Genomic DNA, 23574 nt, shown 5'->3' with positions numbered 1-23574 from the left:
AACCAAATGGGTTTCTAGGGGAAGGCAAGCAGGGAGTGGCCTTGGCTGCTCCTTACAGCAGCCCATCACTCAATCAGATTTGCCCAAGTGGGATTTTAGTCCTCTTGAAATCAAGGACAAAAATGCAATATATCTTAAAAAGGTCATTTCCTCCAAATATACAGAAGTACAGGTTTGTGTCTAACCTGCTCCAGCTCACAATAATCATCTTCCCCTTTTGAGGATGAAGGGTTCTTCTGGGCCATACATAAAGTACCTCTGTGCAGGTCTCAGAAGCAGCATTTGCTTCAACACCACCCCAGGTAATTTCCATCTCAGCCCCCCCTCCAGCCAGGGCTGGTAAGCACTTCTACAGTATTTCATCATGGTGATTACATTGATTTGTAGGACTGAACTGTAGGGGTCCCAAGGGCAAGATGGAAATTCAGACCTTTCATAACTTTGATGTTACCTGGAATCCTGAGTGCTGGAGCATTACTTGTTTTGACTTGCTTAGGACAGTGCTTGTTGGAGGCATTAATAATTTCCTCTGGGTAGCAGCCAAAGATCAGAGTCCATGCTGATGCCATCTGCCAGAAGGGTTTGATATTGTCAACATGGGTATGGCCAAGCCTAAATAACCACTGGTTGAGGGGATACATACTCCTCAGAAAATCCAGAGGACTGTCCTCTCTGCTGACCCAGCTTGTCTTCTGAAGGGTAAGTGCTGATTTCTGTGGCCTCTGCAGACCCATAAGTGCTGGCAGGAAGGCAGTAATGTGTATGCTTTTATGTTAATGCTGCTGGTGGCATCTGGCATCTCTTCTTCCTGCAATCCCAGCAGCACAGATGGTCCTGTCACATCTGGATCTGCACACTTTCCAGGATCCTCTGCAGTGAGGAAGGGCTGGACAAGGACTGGTTGGTTGTCATTTGACCCCTCTGACTGATCCCACCAGTTGAGTGGGAGAGCATCAGCCAGGGAATGTTGGCTGGATTTTTGTCATGTGTGGTTAAGAGCACAGCCACCACAGGCACTGACTGCATCTCTTTCATTTTATCCTCTCTAGGTGATCCTGCCTGAGCAGGAGGGTTGGACCAAATGCCCTCCAGAGGTCCCTTCCAATCTCAACATTTCTATGATTGTCTTGATTTTTTTTGACAGCTAAGATTCCTGAGTTTCCATAAATTCCACAGCTGAATGTAAAGCCCCACCAGTGAGAGACCTCACCTGTAGGAAACTGCTCTTTCCACCCCTATGAGAGGCCCAGCCTGTGCTGTGAGGTTTTCCACTTGCACAGGCATCCTCCAGGAAGGATCTGGAGGATGCTCTGAGGGAGGATGGTAATGGTGACTTACACCTAGTGCTAGAAGTCATGGATCCTTGCAGCAGGTGACACACCTGGGTCACAACGATGCCACGCGGTGCTACAGGCTTGGGGAAGGGCGGCTGGAAAGCTGCCCAGAGGAAAAGGACCTGGGGTGTGTGTTGACAGCCAGCTAAACATGAGCCAGCAGTGTGCCCAGGTGGCCAAGAAGGCCAACAGCATCCAGACTTGTATCAGAAATAGTGTGGCCAGCAGGAGAAGGGAAATGACTGCCCACCTGTACTGGGCACTGATGAGGCAACACCTCAAGTACTGTGTTGAGTGCTGGGCCCCTCAGTACAAGAAGGACACTGAGGTGCTGGGGTGTGTCCAAAAAAAGGCAACAAAGCTGGTGAAGAGTCTGGAGTACAAATCCTATGAGGAGTATCTGAGGGAACTGGGGTTATTCAGTATGGAGAAAAGGAGGCTAAGGGGAGATCTCATCAGTCTCTACAACTCCCTGACAGGAGCTTGCAGAGAGGTGGGGGTTGGTCTCTTCTCCCAAGTAACAAGCAACAGGACAAGAGGAAATGGCTTCAGGTTGTGCCAAGGGAGGTTTAGATTGGATATTAGGAAAAAATTGTTTATTGAAAGGGTTGCCGGGCACTGGAACAAGATGCCCAGGGATATGATTGAGTCCCCATCCCTGGAGGTATTTAAGACTTGTAGATGTGGTGCTGGTTATGTGGTTGGCAGTGTGCTGGGTTAACAGCTGGACTTGATGATCTTAAACCAACGTAATGACTCTATGAGTCTGTGATGGCATGGGCACTCTGGGCTGCAGTGAGCTTTTCTCCCAGAATGACTGGAACTGGAAGGGCCTTTGCTTCTGCTGGCAGAGAGCAGAGATCTATCTGCAGGCAACCGCAGCAGCAGCCTCCATCCCTGCCGTGTCAGGTGGGAAGGGCCAGCAGCCTACACTGTCCATCTGTCCACACCATGGCTAAGCCATGGCTCCCTTCAGCCTATGTGTGGGATTTGAATGAAGATCAGAAAGAGAGAACTATAAAAGGTTTGTGGGAACCATATGATTTTTTCAGTTTATTTTTAAAATAATGTGTTGTTCCTGGGCTACCAAGCGTCAGCAAGAGAGTTTTGTCCATAGGAAGATGATCAGAAATCAGCTGAGAGAAGCCCAGAGTATCCTTACTGTTCTGTTTGTAATAATTTGCAATGACTACAAGCTGGTAAAGTGCACCAAAGCCTGGGCTGGATAAGATGTATGGCCAGCAAGTGATGCAGGACCTGTAGTACTCCATCCAGCTCTGTGACATCCTGAAAAAGAAAGACAGGGACCTGTAGGACAGAGTTCAGAGGAGTGCCATGAGAATGGTCAGAGAGATGGAACACCTTTCCCATGAAGACAGGCTGAGAGAGTTGGAGCTGTTCAGCTTAGAGGCCTTTCAATATTTAAAGGGGACTTACAAGAAAGATAGAGACTATTTTACTATGGTCTGTATTGACAGAACAAGGGGCAATGGTTTTAAACTAAAAGGTAGTAAATGTAGAGTAGATAAAAGGAAAAAAATCTTTACCATGAGGGTGGAGAGATACTTGAACAAGTTGCCCAGAGAAGTTTTGAATTCTCCATCCCTGAAAGTTTTCAAGAGCAGGTTAGATAACATTTTGATCTTTAGAGGTCCCTTTCAACCCAAAGTGTGGTTCTATGATTTGACTTTTAAGCCCTGTGTTCTGATTTGGGGGCCCTTTGCAAACTTTTAAGTCATCAACAAAACTCCTAGGAAGTATGGGAAGAAACTTCTGCTTTTCTTCCAGTATCAAGGGCTGAAAATACAGAACCACTTGGTGAATTAAATACCAGTCAGTGAAATCAGCAGCCACAGGGCTTCTCTGATGGAGCTCATGGCTGAGCAGCAGCTTTCAGACATGAACAGTGATGTTTATCCACTTCCCACATGCATGGACTGTGTGCAAATCAGGTCAGGTCAGGTCTGCTTATCTCCTGATACAGTCGATATGCAATGCCTGCTACACATTGGTGCCTTATGAAAGCTCAGTAAAGGCAGAGTAGGTGCTGCTATTTTGGTATCAGTTGAAGAAGGAAGCAAAACCACAGGGCAGTGCTGGGGCTCTGATGTAAATTGTGAGAAGTATGAAAGGGGGATTAACATCTGTTAATTTTTTTAAAGTGAACATTTCCTCTTGAGTTTCTCTTCTTTTTAAGATTCCAGGTAGATGAGATGTGTCTTGCTGCAACCTCACCTGTAACTCAACACGAAGGTCTAAGGGAGCAAGGGGAGAGGGAGAGAGACTGGTCTGCTTTTCATGTATGGAAAAGGAGGCAGAGAAGCCAGGGCAAAATATTTATGAGGTCCACTTGTGGCTCAGTGGGGATTCCAACCACCACCTCCATCACTGGTTTGAAGCCACGGAAGCAAGGGCTGCACATCCTGAAGGAACCAAGGTCATGCCAAAGTGACTGCTGAAGGCTCCCTCTCTGCAGTACCATGGCTCACAGAATCTGGGGAGTTTGGAGAGCCCAGCCAAGCTGAGTGCAGCCCAGCCCAGGGATTTTCCATTTCCCTGGCTGAACTGAGTAAGGATTCTCCTTAATTCCTCAGTGGATGCTTTGGGTTTACACTCACCACCTACCTATGGAAATGGGAATGGGGACTCACACCCACTTACTCCATGCAGTGGAGCAGGCTGCGTGGAGAAGATGGATTACTTTCATCTTTGTGATTGCATTTTACCTTCTGATGCCCTGGATGTTTATTCCTTTATCGTGTATTAATTATCGGCATTCTCTAGGCTTCCTTCTGTCTTAATCTGATTTAAAACAGACATTTGCATTTGAAAAGTAGCTAGCGTGTAAAGCAAATCCTTTGCCTTGCTTCACTATTAATGCAGCCAGCTTTGATGTATTATATTAATGCTGTTTGCCAGGGGTGAAATTAGCTCACCACCTATGAAGAGGCACTTCCTTGGTGAACCTACTGCTTTTACCCACAGGCAAAGCATCTACCTCCCCTAGTGCAAAACCCAGATCCTGGTTGCAGAGGCATGGTCACACAACCACTCCTCTCTCCACTGCCTTTGTGGTGTTTTGGGGCAGGCCCAGAGGCTCTGGATGGCACCCATGGCCCAGGGCATTGCATGCAAACCCCAGCCTGCTGATCTGCCACTGGGAAAGGGTGAATTTGCAGGAGGAGGCTTAGACATCTGTTGCAATGGAGGAAGTGAGGGCTAAACACATGCACCAAACCAGAAGCTGAGGGTTGTACAAGGGGTGAGGTGGTGAATGCAGTCAGAAGAGGACTGGCCAAGATCAGGATTTGCCTAATGGTCTTATCAAGGGTATAAGCACAGAGGCTGATAGGCATGTGTGCTTCAAAATTATTTAACCTTTTTGTTGCAATATCTTGGCCAGTTGGGTAATAGAATAAATCAATCCTGTGGTGAGTCCAGTACAAGTATATACTCTTTTTTTTCCTTTTTTTTTTTTTTTTTTTTTTTTTTGATTGCACTGTGTTGTTTACATAATTTAGGTCTTTTGGGAAGTGCCCCAAGCCTAATTGATCTGTGTAAACTGGTGCAAAGGGTGCATGGGGCCACTGCTGTAACTCACCCAGGTTGGTTTAACTGTGATGAGGAGTGGTGAGCAAGGGACCATGTGCCCAGAGATGCAGTCAGGCTCACTGCTGTGACAGCACCTGAGCTGTCTCAAGACATCAGCCTCAACCTACTGTGGCTGCTGCTGCTGGCTTCCCCTAAGTTCTGCTGAGGTCTGGCACTCAAACTCTATGGAGCAGCCTCTCCTCACTCTCCTCTGGCACAATCTTCCAGATCAGCTGCAACTCCTGGAATGGGAGGGTCTGCTCAACCTGATCCTGCTGTCTGGACTGGGTGAGGAGCAATATTTCTGTGATAGAGCTGGGGAGGGGATGGCCTTTGGCAAGAAGTAGCTCTGAGCAGCAGAGGCTAGAAGTCAGGCTCTCCCAGAACAGCAAGTCTCATCATGGCATTAGTTGATCAGGAACAGCTCAAAATGAATTTTTTTCTTCTTAATTGCCCACATAGAGATTTGCACCAGGTTGACTTGGTTTTAAAAGCATTTAAGTTTTAAGCATTTAAGTTTAACCATTACAAGTTCTGCCCATGGACAAGACTTAACACAGCTTCCAGAGCTCATTTACTAAAGGGGTTGGAAAAGTTATTTCAAGTTAACAGCCCACATTACAGTGGTAGTTATTTGAACAGGTGGGGACTGGGGGAAGTAGGGACATTAGCCAAATCATGAATCATAAGCTAATCAGATTGCCACCCATGTTTGCACCAAAAGAAAAAAAATGTGGTGCACGAAAATACCACACATTGCCAACTACAGAACTGACTCAGCAAGGACCCAAACTTTTGTTGGGGTTTGACAGGGTGAGTAGCTACACTTCTATTTTGTATGGGCAGAAGCTCTCTCTGGAAGCCACTGGAGAGGCTGGCTGTCCTCTAACTCCACCATCTCTGAAGGCCTGGAACTTCTATGAACTCTTTCCTTCCTACCACATTTCTGCTCCATCCAAGCAGAGATGAGTTTGGGGCCTTGCACTCTTTACATTCACCCTGCATTGGGTTTGTTCTACCCAAGTGCTCAGCCTTCAGATTTGATGTGAGTTGGCAAAGCAAAGAGCCCAACTTCAGATGCCCCAGGAGGACACCCCAGGAGCCTCTGCCTCCTCCAGGGATGCTGCAAGCTTCTCTCTGGTGTAGGAGGATGTGTTTAACTGTTTGGGAAGATGTGAGTTACAGAGCTGTTCCTTAACGCTCCCAAAACCCAGATGAAGGGCTGTGCAGAACCACCCTGTGGCTCTAGGGGCTGCAGCCATGCACTGCCCATGCACCATGCTGGAAGCTCGCCTCCTCCTGAAGCACAGTCACTGAGGAGTCCCTGGGGTAAAAAACATGGAGATTTAACCAGATTAAAATAAAATAAATAAAAACTACACTGTTGAAACTGTTGATATTAGTGGAATTCGTCATGTCTTACAGCAGCGAGCACAGTATCAGATCTAAAGCTCTGAGGCTGCTGGCAGATGCTTGCCTGTTTGTGTGTGCAGTGGAGAAAAGTGCTTGTTTGGTGCTGATTGCAGACTACAGAATAAGAGCAATTTCTCATCCCACCTCCACAGAAGCTATTTAAATAGTTCTACACCCACTTTGAAAGATGCTCAGTTAGAAAGGGAGTAAATCTGGAAGTTATTACTCCTCGAAGGAAGAAGCATCAATAAATAGGTTCTGCTAGGACTGCCGGCGCTCTCGGGGATAGCACCCGCCTGGGAGCTACGGCTCCCTCCGCCTGTGCCGAGAGACAGGTTTTGTCAGGCAGCCCGCAGGGAAAGCACACGCTGCAGGAAACAGCCCCGTGACTTGGGTCCGAGGAGCCCTTCGAGCTGACTCTTTGTCCCAGTGAAGCTCCGGGCCAAAGCCCAGCACAAGCCCAGCTGGGTACGTGCAGTCGCCTCGCAGACTGCAGAAGGCACCCGGCGCTCCACACCCAGCGCAGCAGGGGAGGGACCCGACAGCAAAACCCAAGAGTGCTAATTAAGAAAAGCCCTTATGAAATACCGGGGGCTAGGGTCATGCCTCACGCAGTCATTAAACGCCTCCCTTTCCCCTCCCTGGGGATTCCACGAACTCACAGAGTGGAGTTGCCAGCTCTTTCCCAAAATCGGTGCAGGTTTAACCCCCTGTGCAGCACCTCCGCAGGGCTCCCGGGGGATGCTGCCCGCTGCCAGCCCACTCTCAGCCACCCGTGCCCCGGGTCATGCTCCCTCTTTACTAAGCCCCCTGCCCAGCAGGCTGATGCAAAGCATCAAAGAGAAAAGTTAAACCCGAGTGGGGAACGGGTCCACCAGCTGAGTCCACAGAGTCAGGTGTGAGCCAAGAACTTTGCTGCTGGTTCCTCCCAAGATGTCTGCAACACTGGTCACGAAGAACCTTCAAAATTCCACCACATTACATGTTGGTAGATTTAGGTGTTTTGGCCTTAGGGACTCTGTGGCTAATTTTAGTGCATAAATTAATAGAAGTCTCTCTTTGGGTGCAGACTAAGACTCTCGTGACTCTCATACAATGCTACTGTCAGAGCCAGCTGCTCACATGTGTACCCTCTCAGCACAGACATCCTGCTCAGCAGCACAGCACGTCGAGGCCCTGACCCTACAGCAAGTTTCAGGCAAAGCTTTATTTGTCTCTGGCTTTCCCCAGCAGAGCTCTACCATGAGATTAAGATCTTAATATTTATAAGCCTCTGGTTTTACTATCTGTTTAATGTCACAGTAAATCAGGTGCCTACACTGCTATCCCTCCATCCCACCTGAAACCCTCACCTTCTTAGCAAAGGGCAGTTATGTTTTTCCTTAAAAATAAACTAATTATAAAACCACAGTGGTTTTCTCACATTTAAATAGCCTCAGTAACAGCCAATTATTTCCGAGGACATGAGAAACAGCTGTTGCAATGCCAAAGCTTAAACAGTTACATCTCAGTGGTTTGAATGGATAAGAGTTGATATTTTTATTCCCATGTGATATTACCAAGATGTGATAAACAACCATAGCGTCAGTATTAATTTGTGGAGCAAAGATCACTTTAATCTGCTCCAAGGTGAGAAATAGTTTTAATGTAGTATTACTACTGTTCCACAAATAACCATTTGCAAGTCCTGTCTTTCCCTCCTTTTCCCCTCTTCCTTTAGTTTTTGATAAAGCAACAACAACCCTTGGTAAAGGCCATTTGAAGGCAGAGACAGTCTGAGAACAAGACTAAAATCTTTCCACACTGGGGGTGGGCTTCAAAAAACATTTTCCAAAGTTTAGCCCAGCACTGAATAAAAGGAGAGCACTAACTTGGTCTCCCAGGGACATTCTCAGCTTCCACCAGAAGGCAGGCAAACATCACAGAGTTGGCTCCTCTCCTGTAGCCTTCAGGTGAGGACTTCTGCTAAAATCTTTGCTCTTTAGTCTGTCTATAATTGCCCAAATCAAAGTGGGATCTGTGGGTACCTGGCATCTGCAGAAACTGGGCTGCTTTCATTGAGGCTTCTAAATATAGAGCCAAGCCTAGAGCTCCGGGCCACCAGCTCTGCAAGGTTTTATTTTTGCTTCATTCTTTGAAAATCCTTGCTGCACTTAGCCATGGAAAAGTGCATCCATGGTACAAAAAATGGTGGTTTGAGCTAGTTCAGCAACAGGGTAGCATTTTTTTAACTGCATACGTGCCTGTCACCGAGCGTTTCCAAACATCACAACTAGGCTGAGTTTTCATGCAGCTTTTTTCCCTAGGATCATGGCACACTTGACAATGGTGATGGATCAGGTCTTGTGCTGTCCTGCTAGCCAGGAAAGCATTACCAACCCCATTTAGCTGGAAATCTGAGGCCCACAGGCAATCTAATGGAGTGATAGCCTCAAGTTGTTAGCTATAACAATCCAGTCTTGAGAGAGGAGTCCCACTCCACAGGCCCTGGGACGATGCTCTCCTGGAAAGTATGGGGGTGATTCCACGTCTCCCACTTGGGCAAAGCACATTACCAAATAAAAAAAGAAAAAAGCGAGGTGAGGGTAGGTACAGGTGGACACGTGACAGCATTTTCTCTGATACATTGTGTGGATTCCAATACAAGAAGCATATTATGAGGTCCAGGCTTGAACCCTGTAGGAAAAGTAGATGAAGCAACACCTAGTGCCCAGTGGGTCAGTCAAGGACATTAATCAAAAGCACCAAAACTAAGGTGCATCCAAGCATGCAAAGCAGCTTTTGTATAATTTTTCATATAAAAAAGTGGAAGCTACCATGGACTTCATGCTCCTCCTGAGTTAGGTGGTAGCTGAGCAAGAAGCTCTGAGGAATTACATTTTGGAGGCATCTGAAACTACTGCTGGACATGAAGAAAGACTCAAAATGAGGAGTCCACACCAATCCACCTTTTTAACAATCTGGCCCCAAGTGACTTGCCACAGATCAGGCAGGTGTTATGTTGCAAATCAGAAATAGAAAACTGATTCCCTCTCCTGGCCTTTCATTTGAGGGCTTGGACAAACTCCCAGACAACTGCCAGCCATATGAAGATACAAATTATTTGGAAGAGTGCAAAGAGTAATGGACCAGGGTCAAAAGCCACCTGCAAGCTTGCAGACCCTTAGAAGGAACCAGTGGCCAGAGCAAACCTGGGGCTTGTAGCTCTTCTATTTTCCTTGTGGGTACATTGAAATTCCCTTTCACCACCCATTCCTCCTTTTCTCCAGGCAGGATTTCTCCTGCTTGCTGGTTTGTGCTCCACCATCAACCTGCCTGGTAGCAGATGGAGGCAGATTTGTTTCCACACAGAAAGGTGGGCTCCATCTCTGGAGCACTCTGCCTCCGGTGCCTGCCGGGGCTGCGCAGGCTGTGTGATTCCTGTCAGCTGCCACGCTGCCCACAGGGCCTGAGCAGGAGCAATGAAACGGGCTGGAGAAAGGCAGATTTCATCCTGTTACGCAGGAAAATTGCAAACAGCAGGTGGTAGCTCTTTTAGAGAGGCAATCTTCAGAAAAAGGATCAATCAGCACAGCCCCTCTCCCCGCACACATCTCCCATGGTTAACTCTTGCCCGGTGCAACGGGATCCAGATCTGTTCAGAGCCACTGTACCACAGCTTAGGAATCCTGTGGATAAAGCCTGCTAGTGGTGATCTGCAGAGCTTTATTTTTCTGTGCTTTAAAGTGACACCGTAACTGTCTTTGTCCAGATTCAAGTATTTTAAAGGTTAAATATTTAGAGCTGCTGCAAAGTGGGCAGCAGCATGGGTACCTCGAGCACGGGGCAGTTCAGCTGTAAACCCAACAGCTTTCACTTCCCTCCTACACTTCTCCTTTGTGCAGCACTTCCATGCCAGAGGCTCATCAACACCCCATTCTCAAAATCTACTTGCAACAGCTACTGCCCGTCCTTGGCACAGGCAGCAAAGCTCACGGGCTTCCTTTTCTGTTTTAAACTGGTCCCCAGAGGCTTAATTTGCAGGCAGTAATGGGATTCCACCTTCCTGTGTCTGACAGAAGGTGCCTCTGTGAGCAGCCGTGGTTCACCTCTCAGGAAGCTGACCTCTTTTTTCTCTAACAATATCGCAGTATTGGTATGTGGGCTGTGACAAATGTTTCAAGGAAGGATTTACAGGGTTAATTAACACACTAATATTTAATCCCACTTCCTCACTATTGGTCATTGGCCAAAGTTTCTGCCCCCTGGACCCAACTCTTTGTAGGCCATAAATACAACTTTCTGCTCAGAATCTTTTATCTTATTATTACTCCCCACTCCTTTCTTCTGCTTCAAGCCCTCGCCTCCTTGCTTTAACAATCCTCCCTACAATCAAATTCTGTTGGAAGGGAATTGTCTTCTCTTGGCTCCAGCTACACAAACTTCATTTACTGTCAGTAACACATCCTTCCATGGCAGGCTCTCCTCTTTTTCCCAGAGGCGAGAGATCCTTAAGTTTCTTGTCCTCAACTCTGCCGAAACAAAGTAAGAAAATTACATGACAGAGCCCCTAATCATTCATGCAATGGGCATGGAAAAGCATGGGGATAGGGAAGCTTCTGGACAAGACAGGGTTTCTGTCCCTCACCTCTGGACATCACACCTGGATCACAACTGGGGGAAGAGAAATCCATTAGAGCTTTAATGCTGGGTACAGGTGGCAGGGAAAGCCCGGTGGAACATCTTTACCACAGGATAGTTTGTTGACATCCAGGGTCTTGTGCAACCAGCATGAAGCCTTTCCCATTCAGTTTCCCTGCTATTATTTGCTGATCTGGCAGGAAAGGAACACGCACACCCACCCACGGTGCAATCACCCCTTTCAGCACAACGTGTGCTGGAGCAAGCTGGGGCTCCCAGCTGCACTCTCACCATCCCCTCCAGCCAGGCCCTGCCCCAGATTTGTCATAGGGATCAGCCTGCACTGGAACCGAGGGCTCTTCCCGGTAACCGGGGCTGCCGGTGAGGGCGTTAAGCACCAAGGAGCGGGTGAGTTGAAGCACGAACATGTAGCTGCAGGGATGGCTGGATGCTTCAGCTGCTCCCCATAGCCTCCTCACTGGATCAGCATTTTTTTTTTTGGTCTGCCTCCCCTGCGTATCTGTCTTCGTGGCACTTAGGGCCAGCTCTCGAGGGATGCCAGCTCCATCCAGGGCAGCACCTGACCCGTCACAAGCGGCTGAACCCCGTCCTTGCCTCTCTTCTGGCTGCCCCACCGGCGGGCAGCGAGGGCGGCCACGACCACCCGCGCCACGAAGGACGCGTTCCCAGCTCTCTCGTTATTTTCTTTTTGGGGGATGTCCCCTATTTTGGGTCTGTTCCCCCTGGCACGCTCCCAGCACGGTCCCGCCGCACTCGGCAGGGGGCAGCAGCAGCAGCAGCGGCACTGCCGGCAGAAAGCGGGGCCGGGCCGAACCGGGTTGCCCCCGTCTGGGGCTGCGGGTGGTAGACCGGGGGCGGTGGAGTGCCCCTAGGCGCTGGGCCAGGCCTCGCTGAATCGCAGCGCAGGGACTCCCGAGACCCATTAAGTGCCGGTGGTGCCGCCGGGCAGGACCTGCCGGTACCGGTATCGCACCCCCCCCACCTCGCACCCCTCCCGCCCGTCCCGGCGGCGGCAACGGCGCCCCCCCCCCTCGCCCGCGGGGTTATGAATGGGTGCAGCGGAAGCCCCGCCCCCCCGGACGTGACGCCCGCCAATGGGGGCGCGGGGCTGCGTGGCTGATGAGGTCAGCGCGGCGGTGCCGGGGCCGGGGCGGGGGCGGCGCGCGGGGGGCCGGGTGAGGCGGGGGTCGCAGCCCGCGGGCGGGCAGGGCAGGGCGGGGCGGGCAGCGCGCGGGGCTCTGCGGCTCGCGCCCGCAGCGGCCGCGGCCCCGGGGGAGGGGCGAGGAGAGGGAGGGAGAAGGAGGAGGAGAGGAAGGGAGGGAGGAGGAGGAGAAGGGGTAGGGAGGAGGAGGAGGAGGAGAAGGGGGGAGGAGGAGGGACCTCGCTGCTGCCGCCGCTGCTCCGTCCCGGGGGCCATTCAGCGGGAGCGTGGCGAGGAGCGGAGCGGTGCCGGGGCCGGGCGGGGGTCGCCGGGCCATGCAGGGCTTCGTCAGGCTGCGGCGCAGCGGCCGCGGGCTGTGAGCCGGCGGGGCCGGGCCGGGCCGGGCTGGGCTGGGTTGGGCTGGGCTGGGCTGGCGGCGCGGGGAGGGGAGGGGCGGGCGGGAGCGTGGCGGAGGAGAGGGCAGGCAGCGGCGGGAAGGCGGGAGCGGGGCTGCCCCGGTGCCCGCCCCGCGCGGGGGGGCCGGCCCCTGAGTGCATGCGGGGCGCCCCGCCGGGCCGCCGCCGGCCCGCCGCCGCCCGCCGCCCCTGAGAGACCGGCGGGGAGAAAGTTGCGGCGGTCGCCCACATGCGCGGCCCCGGCCGGCGGCTTGGGGAACGGCGCCGAGCGGAGGTGGGCGAAGAGAGTTTGAAGCGCTCGCCGGCGGGAAGATGGCGGAGCGGAGCTGAGAGCGGCGCCCGGCGAGCTCGGGCCGCCCCCGCCTTCCTCCGCAGCCCCCCGGACCCCCGCCGGACACATGCAGGCCAAAAAACGCTACCTGACGCTGCTCTCTGCCGGCACCTGTCTCGTCCTGCTGCTGTACTTCGGAGGCGTGCGGCTGCGGGAGGCCCGGCACTCGCCGCCCGGTAGCCGGCATGGCCCGCCCCCGCGCCCCGGCGCCGAGCGGCCCTGGCCCCGCTTCCCCGACGCCCTTCGGCCCTTCGCGCCTGCCGAGCGGCCGGACCCCGAGGGCGGCATCGGGCGCGTCTCCCCCCGGCAGCGGCGGGACGCCAGCGCCGGCCTCTACCGCGGGCGCCGCTGCCGCATGGAGTCCTGCTTCGACTTCGCACAGTGCCGGAAAAACGGCTTCAAGGTCTACGTCTACCCACAGCAGAAAGGGGAGAAGATCGCCGAGAGCTACCAGAACGTCCTGGCCGCCATCGAGGGCTCACGCTTCTACACCTCTGACCCTGGGCAGGCTTGCCTCTTCGTCCTCAGCCTTGACACGCTGGACCGGGACCAGCTTTCCCCCCAGTACGTGCACAACCTCCGCTCCAAGGTGCAGAGCCTCCACCTGTGGAACAACGGCAGAAACCACCTGATTTTTAATTTATACTCTGGCACCTGGCCTGACTACACTGAAGATGTAGGGTTTGACATCGGCCAGGCCATGCTGGCCAAAGCCAGCATCAGTACTGAGAACTTCAGACCCAACTTTGACGTTTCTATCCCGCTCTTTTCTAAGGATCATCCTAGGACAGGAGGGGAGAAGGGATTTTTGAGGTTTAACACCATCCCTCCTCTCAGGAAGTACATGTTGGTATTCAAGGGGAAAAGGTACCTGACGGGGATAGGGTCAGACACCAGGAATGCCTTATATCACGTCCATAACGGAGAGGATGTTGTCCTCCTGACCACCTGCAAGCATGGCAAAGACTGGCAAAAGCACAAGGATTCGCGCTGCGATCGAGACAACGCCGAATACGAAAAGTAAGTGAGCGGTGCCCCTTTCCCGTGCGTGGGTCCCCAGGGGCACGCCGGTTTTCCCGGCTCCGCAGGCGGCCCCGCCGCCGGGCAGGTGTGAGCAGATGCGTGCAGATGTGTGCCGAGCCGCTGGCAGCGGCCGGAGGAAAGTCCTCTCTCCTTGGGGCGGGTCGGTCGCTCCCCCTGTCCTCCCGTGGCTCCGGCTCGCTGGGCGCTGCCGTGACCGGGGGAGCCGGCGGGGAGGTGTTGAAGGGCGTCCCGCTGCCCCGGCGTTCCTCGCTCGGGGACCGATCACTTCCATCCGCGGCCCTTTAACTTCGCAGACATGGCCAGCGGCGAAGGCGCTGCTGGAGGATGATCGGACATTTGGCAGTGCCCTTCGTACCCCTAGTGCCTCTTCGAGCAGATGCTCTCTGCCTTCCCTGAGATAAAGTTTGTAGCAGTCCTCAGCCCTCGGCAGTGCCCGTGTTAGCAGGGCTCCCCCGGGTTAGTTGCTGAGGGTGACTGCCGGTACGCTCCCTCCGAAATGCGCTGCCCGGCGCCCAGCCGGTGTCTTGTATCTTCGCAGATAAGGCAGTAACTTGCCTTCTTTTTCCTCTCGGTTCGAACTGGCACAGCGTCAGTAAAGAAAGGAGGAAAAGGCATGCCGACTGTGTTTGTGTCCTGTGTCTGAGTTTCTGATTTTCACATGTGAGAGAATACACCGGCGGCGGGAGCACAGCGTGTGTTTTCTGTGAATGCTTTGTTTCTTGGCTTTCCGCGATTTTTGTTTGTTTGTTGATAATGTCACCATGTAGCCGTATTTTGTATCACTGCGGTGGTGCCCTTGTCCTCCAGTCTGCTTTTCACGTTTGTGTGTATAGCTGCCGGGAAAATCGCTTCCTGGGAATTACCTCCAGGATTGCTATGCTGACTAAGCTGTTTGCAACTGATCAGTTCGTTTAAATGCCGACCACTACTCTGCTTGCTTCAGAGTAGTTACCTATGTATGAAGTTTTTCTGCGTGAGAACATTTCCCGTGTAGCTGAAGTTAGATACTGAATTAAAGTAGCCGTGTAGCGCTGGGTTAGTAGCGTGTGGTGGAGCCGCACCGAAAGATGCCAGCGGCTGGAGGGGTTTGTGATGCATAGAAGAACGTGGGTGGAAAAATACTCCTGGAGAGCAGTGGGGAAGAAACTGGAGTGGCATTATTGCTGATCAAAATTTCCAGCTGGCTGCCTGTTTCTTCACCGAAACTAGCCCCGGGGTGGGGGGTTGAGAGAGAACGGGAAGGTCAGCACTGCAATGTCGGGAAGCTTGTGTGAGTCTGGGCGAACTTTGCTCGCCCTCCAGTTGCTGTAAATCCACTGCAGAGGGGGACAGCACAGCAGTGCAAATATTTGATGGACTTTTAATCCCATTCGCTTTCAGAAAACCGATGGGCAAGTGATGAAATGATGCACACGTGGAAGCACTACAGCAGCAATACCAAGTGATCACTAGAGATACTATATTGAGCTCATGTTGTTTGTGAGTGGGAGTCCCTGTGGCTTGTGATCTCCTTTAGGGAATAGTTTTTTTGCGGGAGGGGAAGACCTGACAATGGTAGCCTTGTAGGCCATTCTGTTTTTATGGTGTAGATCTCAGCAACTGGAGCTAATTTACTGAACGGGAAAGCCTTGGTTATTTGCTGCTTTCTGTTGTATGTGTATTGTTGAGTTATAAAAACAAACATACCCACCAGTGACCTGATGTGAATAGGATCATAGTAAAATTTTTTACCGCTTTTGCCATGTGGTCTAATCAAAGATAGACCTCTTCTGCCCCTCCTGACGTGTATTTGATGCTTATTTTGTAGCGAAGAGGATACAGAAGCATTAACCCCACTGTAAGGCTATGCCTGTCATGCACAGAGATGTACTTGCTGCTGAAATGTGGCTGTACCTGGGGTGGTGGCTGGGGACTCCCAACATTCATCACAGTGCAGATGTTAAGGACAGGAAGTAAAAAAAGATTATTACAGGAAAATAAGATTACTCCAAGAGTTAGCGCAGGTTGAGTCTGTGGTCGGGCCACTGAGATGACAGAGTTTGCTCTGGTGAGTGACTGTGAATGCTGAAGCCTTTTAAACCCGGTGTCTCATCTGAGCGAGCACACCTGCCAGAGCACTGCTGCTGCCCCTCTGTGCTCCTGTTTCGGTGCTGATTCACAGCAAAGTATGCCATCTGCTGATCTGCCAGCACGGTGTCCTGCGGTGGCCTGCCTTCTCTGTCTCTCCTGTGCAAATACAGACCATGCCTGGCATTCCACTCCCTCTATAAAACTCCACAAGGTCACATCCCTGGGGAAGCGTACAGGCAGTCAGCTGGCTGAAATGCTTCTGTCTGAATGTGTAACCCAGGTGTGAAAGCTGTTGAAGGGACACTGCTATTCAGCCCACCCAGAGCAGCATCCCATCATGAAAAAGGCTGTAGTGCTTGGCAAAAAAATGTCTCTAAATGCAGTTGAGCCTTGAAACCTGTGCATGCAGATCTGCTCTTGTGGGGCTTTCTGGGCTTGTATTTACCAACGTGTCCTTGGGATTTTTATCATAAAGAAGAAAAATGCAGTCTCCAAGATATGTATATTTTATTATCTGTATAGAGTTGGGAAAGTCACATATCACATTCTTCTGTTCTGGCTTTCCTAACCTCTTCTGTGATGCTTGCACTGTTTCATTGCATGTGAACAGCAGGACCGTGGGTGCCCTGGCTGTGAAACTGGCCCTGAGGTACTGGTTCTTGCCAGGGTGAAGTGTGAATCATTGTCTCTATATAGAGACCCCTCCAAGATGACTAGATTATGTGTCCAGATTTTAAAACATGATTATCTTACGTTGACAGGGTGGTAGAACTGTGCTGTGTTACGCTTGGTGCCAGTGCACATTGCAAGTAAGTTGTGATGGGGCTTCATCGGTAGCACAACATTCAGTGTTTGGTTTGAAAAACATCCACCTGTCTGCAGGATGTGTTGTTCCGTCTCTAGGAGATTGAAAAAGCCAAGAAAGGTGACTTCTTGACCTATAGAAAATGCATAGTGTCTTACTTTATGTGGGGGGAGGAATCAACCAGCATGTGTGGTTTTGACACTGTCTCCCTGAATTGTACTGAAAGATCCGTCTGTATGTTACTGCTAATTAATTTGCATCCCAGTTATGCATCTCAGCAGATAAAGCTGATGCAGAATAAAATGAATTGCATTATCATGATTAGACTACTGGCAAACAGGATATAAAGGAAAACAAAAGAAAACACTGCTTTCTTCTTTGGTGTCCTTGACTCTTAAAACTTGTCCTTTGTCACCCAGTCCTAGGTGGGGCTGCGTTGAATTCCTCTACTGTAGGATTTCAGTGTCAAGCTTAACATTTCACAAAGGGTTAAGCGAATGAACAGTGCTGCTGCTGAAGTTTGAAGACAGCCTCTTAAATATTTAATGACAGTCTAAATATATACATACATACAATGTGTTTTAAACAAAGGTGGAATTCAGGTACAGGCTTAACTGGTTCCGAATAATTACTTTTTGGAAGGTAATATAAATGACTATGGATACTGAAAGAAATGGAGGAGTGCAATGTTCTAGTAAAGCCAGATGCAGGGAAGACATTTGCTCCAAAGCAAGGATCTTTCTAGGAAAGTAACATTGTCTATAGTGTATTCCCTGATCTGGAACAACCCTGCCCTTGGAAGATGGAGAGAGTAGCAGTGATGGTATCCAAAATGAGTTCTCATCAGAAGCTCATTCAAGGAGGCATTTTGCTTGTGTTTGTGCAAGTTAGCTGAAGTTAGTGGTAATGAAGTAGTGGTAATGAAATAAAACCATTCTGAACAGGGTTGAAGAGAGTAGGATGAAGAAGGGCAAGTGAGCAAAATGTGTGTTTTTGGAGAAATGTGAGCTTGGAGTGGAGGACTAATGCAGTGATGTGTTGTTTATAGTCACCTTTTGAGCTACACGCCTCCAACCTCCTCTTGCAGAACTAATCCCACCTTATGAAGTCTGTGTTCTGCCCATCTTTTCTCAGATCATGCAGGTTTTTGGAACACTGACCTGTTTGAAGCAGGCATGTGGCCAAGGAGGAACCTCGGGAAGGAGCTGTGCACAGATCTACGTGGGGCTGCTGGGTGCCGGCAGGAGAGGGAGAGAGCAGCAGCACACTTGAGTGTTTGTGCCTGGGAGACATCTCTGCAGGGCACAGGACAGTGCTGGGCAGGGTTGTGTATGGACTTTTACAGCTGAAAATACCTGGCAGAACCTGTACCCAGTAGGCTTACCTGGTGTGTGCTCTACTGGTGGAACATGTGTCAATCACAGCTGAACTTCTGCTACCCGTGAAAATGCTGTCAGAGCAAAGGTTACAATTGTGCAAGAAGCACAGAATGGGAAGAAAAGTGGGTTTTAGTTCTGCTTCCTTCCTACCATAAAATCCACATGCAAAAAAAGAAGTGGTAGAATTAGACACTAGAGATGACTTTGCCTCTCACAAGACTGTAATGAAAATGTGAAGTAAAGCTTAGGCACACCCATCTGACACATGGTGATATATGCATATGTGTGCATATTTAAAATAAAGGTGAAATTCTTGTATTTTCAATATTCTGTGCTTCCGTGTATTGTATTAAAAGACAAATCTAAATGCCACACTTAATCACTTGCTGTATTGTTTTTGGAATTATTTAAAAGCCTTCACAAGCCAGCTTCTTTGCAGCTATTTAGGACAGGGCTGAGAAGTCACCCAGGTTCAGGGTGGCTGTTGTCTGGGACATCTGAACTGGGATGAGAGTGCATCCTGTGTATCACCAGGCTGCTTTGGGAGTTTGGATGAAACTCAAGAACCGCTGAGAGAGCTTGGGCATTTTCCCACAGTAGCTTGGCTCCTGTAGAGACCTATCCCTACCAGACTGCTTTTTTATTTTAATATCAATTTTCAAGATACTGGAAATTTGTCTGTTTTACAGTACGTTTATTCCAAAACACAGTAAGCCAGTAAATAATAAGGCTTTAACATACAGTTGAGAAATACAGGATTTGTTTTTATCATGTTCTTTTATCCTGCTCTCTAGATGTACTGCAAAGTGTCCTTGTGTGCCTTTTAAATGTTGGTTTAATGCAGGTGGTGTCCAAGGGTGGTAGGGGCTCCCACCTGGGGCTCTCCAGGCTGATACCCTGGCAGGAGCTGGGAGCAGGGGTGACAGGAGCATCCCTGCACTTGCAGCCAGCGGTGCCATCCTCAGCCTGGCTGCTTGCACCAGGCCCTTCCCTTTCAGAAGAGGGTTGGAAGAAGGTCGGTGCCTGTGCATGAGTGTGTTGCCCCGTGTGAGTGTTGCTGGGTGCTGCAGTGTGTGTGGCCAGGTGTGCGGGGTCAGGCAGCGGCAGAGGAGCCCGCCCTGCCCAAAGGCCTTAAATAAGGCACCCTCCTAACCTCAAGTAATTAAGTTTTCTTGTGGGGCAAGTTATTATTATAATTGCTTGCCCCAGGCTTTTCTGTGAAGCATCTTGTATGAGGCTAGATCTATGGTGACAAAGCATTACAGTAGATGGCTGATGTGGTCTGGAGCTGGCGTTTTCTGTATGCAGAAATGTGGGTGAACACCACTGTCACTGCCAGAGGGGATCTGCTTTTATTTTTCCTGCCCAGGAAAGTTGTTCAAGGATAATTTATTGAAAAAGAATTTGCGCTAAAGAGATGCTTGGTGACAGAACACAACTAAAAAAAAATTATCTGAGCCATCACTTTAATTGTAAGCAAAATTAATCCTGAACCAGGTAGCTTGAAAGGTTTGTTGAACCCGGATCAGAACTGAGCTAAAAGGGGTGTTTCCAGCTACCTGCTTGGGCAAGAGGAAACCCAGACATTCCCTCACAGAGGCATCCTCAGCAAGAAGGTGCTTTGGAGCATCTCATGATGCCCCTGCCTTTCTTGCCCTCCTTGTCTGGGCTTTTCACAGGGCAAACCCTGATTTGTGCAGAACTTTTTGTACCAGCCTGAAGGGGTGTGTTTCCCTGTGAGGATGAGATTGAATGAGAGCAGTTTCAGCTCAAGGCAAACCCGAGCAGAAAAGGCTAGTGATTTGACTCTGCAGGAAATAATCCTTTTGCCCCACATACAGCCCTGGAACAGCCCACTGGGAAGTAAACTGGCAGCCGCTCGTGGGAGAGGGAGGTAAATGAAACCAGTCAGCACGAAGCACTTATGTACTCAACAGATGTGAGTCAAGAGAATGTGCTGTAATCTGATGATTTCTGGAGTATTATCTGTGATTGTTTTCCCTCTCTCTCTGCAGGGTTCCTTTCAGAAAATCCACAGAGTTTTGTGGTCTTGGGTAAACAAACTCCTTTGCTAACCAGAGAGAAATGATCTATAGGTACACAGCTAACTGGCCTGTGAAGGGAGTTAAATGCTCTGCTCTGTGCTGCTGGGGTGAGTGACTTCTCAAGGACTTGGCTATATTGAGATGGCAATGTAAGATACATACTCCTGTCTCATGTTGTATGGAGATTAGTTTCAGCACATGGGAATGTGTGAGTATAAATTCAGGGTATATTTAAGGTTCTGCAGCTCTCCACATTGCTGAGTATTTTGGGATGTTTAGGTTTCAAAACCTTCTCATGGTTTACACTGAGCAGTAGTTTTCTTCGTGTTCTTCTGTTCATCCAGCTATGCTGTGCTTTGCATTGCTCCTTTTTAAATGAAAATTTCAGGATGAAACAGGACATATGTTGTCACCGTGTTTCCCTTAATTTAGGGCCCTCCTCGGTCAACTGGAAGGAGCATCAATGCTATGCAGTGCTGATGATCACTCATTGCCCTGCTTCTGGAGCAGGCAGGGAGGGAGCTGAGGCTGGAGGGGGCTGCAGGGCATGCATGACAGTAGTATCCAGGACAGAGGGTGGTGGGGGTCATTTCTTTCACTTGTGGAGCAAAGAACAGTTGCCACCCATGCACTGGAAGAAGTCAAGAATGTGCTGAGGGCAGTTCTTGTCCTGGTACTGTGGCATGGGCACCATGGGGCCTGGGAGGTGGTTCAGAGGCAGAGAGATGGGAGAGCAGCATGCTGCAGTGGTGCAGAAGAAACTACTTGAAGGAGTGAATTCCAGATCAGAACAAAAGCAAGGTGAAAAAAGAGTAGTAGTGCTTTAAGAAACAAAGACCCTGTCTCAGGAAAAAGTTGTGCCTAACTGCTTTGCTGGGGAAGAACCAGTATGAATGTCGCCAGGCTGATGGCTTTCCAAATGCAATCTGACTTCCTAAAATGTTATCATTTCTTGGAATAAGAAAACATAATTTTAAGCCAGTCAAGGGAGCTAGGCCTCCTCAGTAACATGAGATAGAAGATGCCATTTTCTTTAAATATTTTGTGTTTTCCCTGACTGTCTCTTCCACTGCTTCTTGCTGAGATTTAACCTCAGGTTTTTGAGTGGTGAAGTGCTGCTGCCTTGGCAAGTGTGTAGATAGGGAGTTAAGCAAGTGTTCCCCAAAAAGTGTTAGAGTTGGGGTGCTTGTGTTGACTAAACCAGGTTCCCATTTCATATTCAGGTAAGACAGACTTCTCTGTGCTCCTGCAGTCCCTGGGTGAAGGGTGGTGCAGGTAGGGATGTCGAAGGAACTCCTGCCTGTGGCACACATGGTCTCGGGACTGCAGTCTGATGTCCAGGGTTGTCACTGGCCACTATGGTTAGATTCCATAGCCCTTTAAAATGGGAACACCTAGCTTTCCTTAATCATTTTTCCGGGGTTACTTTAGTGCTTTGGAATGTTTCAGAGAAAGTCTTAAGTAAAACTGAAATATTACTCTAACACTTGCTGTGTCCACTTCTCAGGAAGCATCAGTAAGTGTAGGTCTAAGAGGTGGTAGTCATCAGAAGCAGCATAAAGCACTGTGCATATAGGGGGAAGTCTCCACAAAAGCATTTTTGGGTTTTGACGCTTGTCTTGGGTCAGGATACATGCTCACATTTGATATATGAGCCTTTTAACTCTCCTTGCTTAACAGACACTACCAAAGGCCACCACTTTTCCAGGCACTGAGGCCAGGCTGTTTCTGATCACTCCTCCAAGGGCTCTCACAGCATGTTTAGCAAATTCAGTAAAGCTCTTCTGCCTTATGCTGACTTTTTTCCGTAATGGTTTCTCGTCCAGAAACACATTAAAATGAAATAATTCCTGGGTTCCTAAGTGAATTTCCTGTTCGTTGACTTTTTTCCCTCTAATACATTCTTTGTGTTTGTGAATGAAACAGAATTAGGACTAATTTAGTCGATTGGCTGCAAAACAAAAGTATTCAATGCTAAGAATGGGAAATGAGAAGTCCTTTCTGAAATGTTACTTCTTTGCATAATTGTAATAGATTATAATTATACAGTTGGGTGTTTAGCAGTGGATTTGCTGTAAACATGGTCATGGGGAATGTCTTGTCGGTTTGAGTCCCAGTGCAGTCCTGTTGATGGCTGTACCAGGATCTCTAACAACATTTTCTCTTTGGCAGGGTGGCATGTTAAAGAAAATGCTCTCTTCAGTTCCCCTCTCACTCCTCCCACAAAATTACCAGCGGTCGATATGGCCATGTCAGGCTGTTGACACAAATCAATAAGATCAATCATTCTTCAGGTCCTAAACAAATTTCAGAGTGCGATGTTGATGAGCTGCACATAGAAATACTGGCAGTGGTTCTTATGCATACAGCGAGGTTTGCACAGTGTTATGTGTATGGACCCTGTCCCATTAATAATTAGTTCTCCAAGGCTGTAAAAAATGACCATGGTATATATCGTTTCCTACAACTCCAGTGTTCTTAAGACCCCTACAGATTTCAGGCTGATGGAGTGCATCACCTGCCCAACAGCAATGCAAGAGAGGGGTTGGCATGGCAGTTTGGATAGGAATCCTGATTGCCTTCATTCTCCTAGAAGACCTCAGCTTCTTATGATACTGTTTTTTGCCTCATGAATAATTGCAAACATTTTATCACAATACTGAAATTCCTGGTGCAATCAGCTAGCTCAGTGAGTAACTGCTAGAAAGGCCCTCAAAATTGAACTTGCTCTAGTTTTCAAGAATAAAATCAGGGGCTGCTTCTAAAAATCAGAACCTTTATCTGAAAGGAAGGACAAATCTTTGTTTATAAAGTCTAAATTTATATTTCTGAAGGTTTGTTTGGGTGTGTCTGCTCATAGACTCAATCAGCTGCTTTGGGAAGATAAACACATAAATGTTTCATCTCTGAGATTTGACACCAACTATTGTGCCTGGGTGCTAGCAGTTGTGGGTTTTTTTTAATTAAATATAATTTATCTAATCCTAATGGGAAGCATAATTGCAGGATTTATTTTTTATACTGTGATTTCAGAATTACTTTATAAAGAAAAGTAACATTTCCCCCTTAAGGGCTGTTTAAAAACGAGCAAACAAAATAAGCAAAGTACATTTTGCTAAAAGTAATAAATCGCAGACAAGGAAAAAAAAGCATCTGAATATGCTGGAGCTGCAATAAAGCTGAAAATTAATGATCAGTAAGTTGGTGCTGCAAGAGAATGAATCCATTATGGATTTGAGCAGACGCCTATGGCTTATTAAATGTCAGCAAATTTTAGCATAAAGCAGTAGAAAATCCTGATCAGAAAACATAAAGTGGTACAACCTGCAGCTGGAAGATCCAGTACCACAAAGGATGGGGGGAC

General features: G+C 49.1%; 1 protein-coding gene and 1 long non-coding RNA gene across 4 annotated transcripts in view; one reads left to right on the top strand and one right to left on the bottom strand.

Moving 5' to 3' along the window:
- Positions 1-2359: 2359 nt before the first annotated feature.
- LOC139793487 (uncharacterized) lies at positions 2360-8886 on the bottom strand. Its single transcript, XR_011724620.1, has 2 exons — positions 4936-8886; positions 2360-2621 (listed from the first exon to the last, which is right to left on the bottom strand). It is a non-coding gene; the product is annotated as an uncharacterized lncRNA (long non-coding RNA).
- Positions 8887-12567: 3681 nt separating this feature from the next.
- The window catches only part of EXT1 (exostosin glycosyltransferase 1), a 178548-nt gene continuing 167541 nt past the window's right edge, over positions 12568-23574 (top strand). Inside the window, exons 1-2 of one of the 3 annotated variants that reach the window (XR_011724619.1) lie at positions 12568-13887; positions 16743-16790. Coding sequence is in view for 2 of the 3 variants with exons in the window: in XM_071738245.1 (XP_071594346.1) it covers positions 12935-13887; positions 16743-16790 (1001 nt within the window). In the remaining variant the exon portion in view is untranslated. The remainder of the gene's footprint in view (positions 13888-16742; positions 16791-23574) is intronic. The other 2 variants (XM_071738245.1, XM_071738246.1) reach the window with 2 other exon arrangements.

The sequence above is a fragment of the Heliangelus exortis genome, chromosome 2 (genome assembly GCF_036169615.1).
Source record: "Heliangelus exortis chromosome 2, bHelExo1.hap1, whole genome shotgun sequence".
NCBI lineage: Eukaryota > Metazoa > Chordata > Aves > Apodiformes > Trochilidae > Heliangelus > Heliangelus exortis.
Note: the sequence above shows the minus strand (reverse complement) of the source record. Positions and strands in the feature narration are given on the sequence as shown.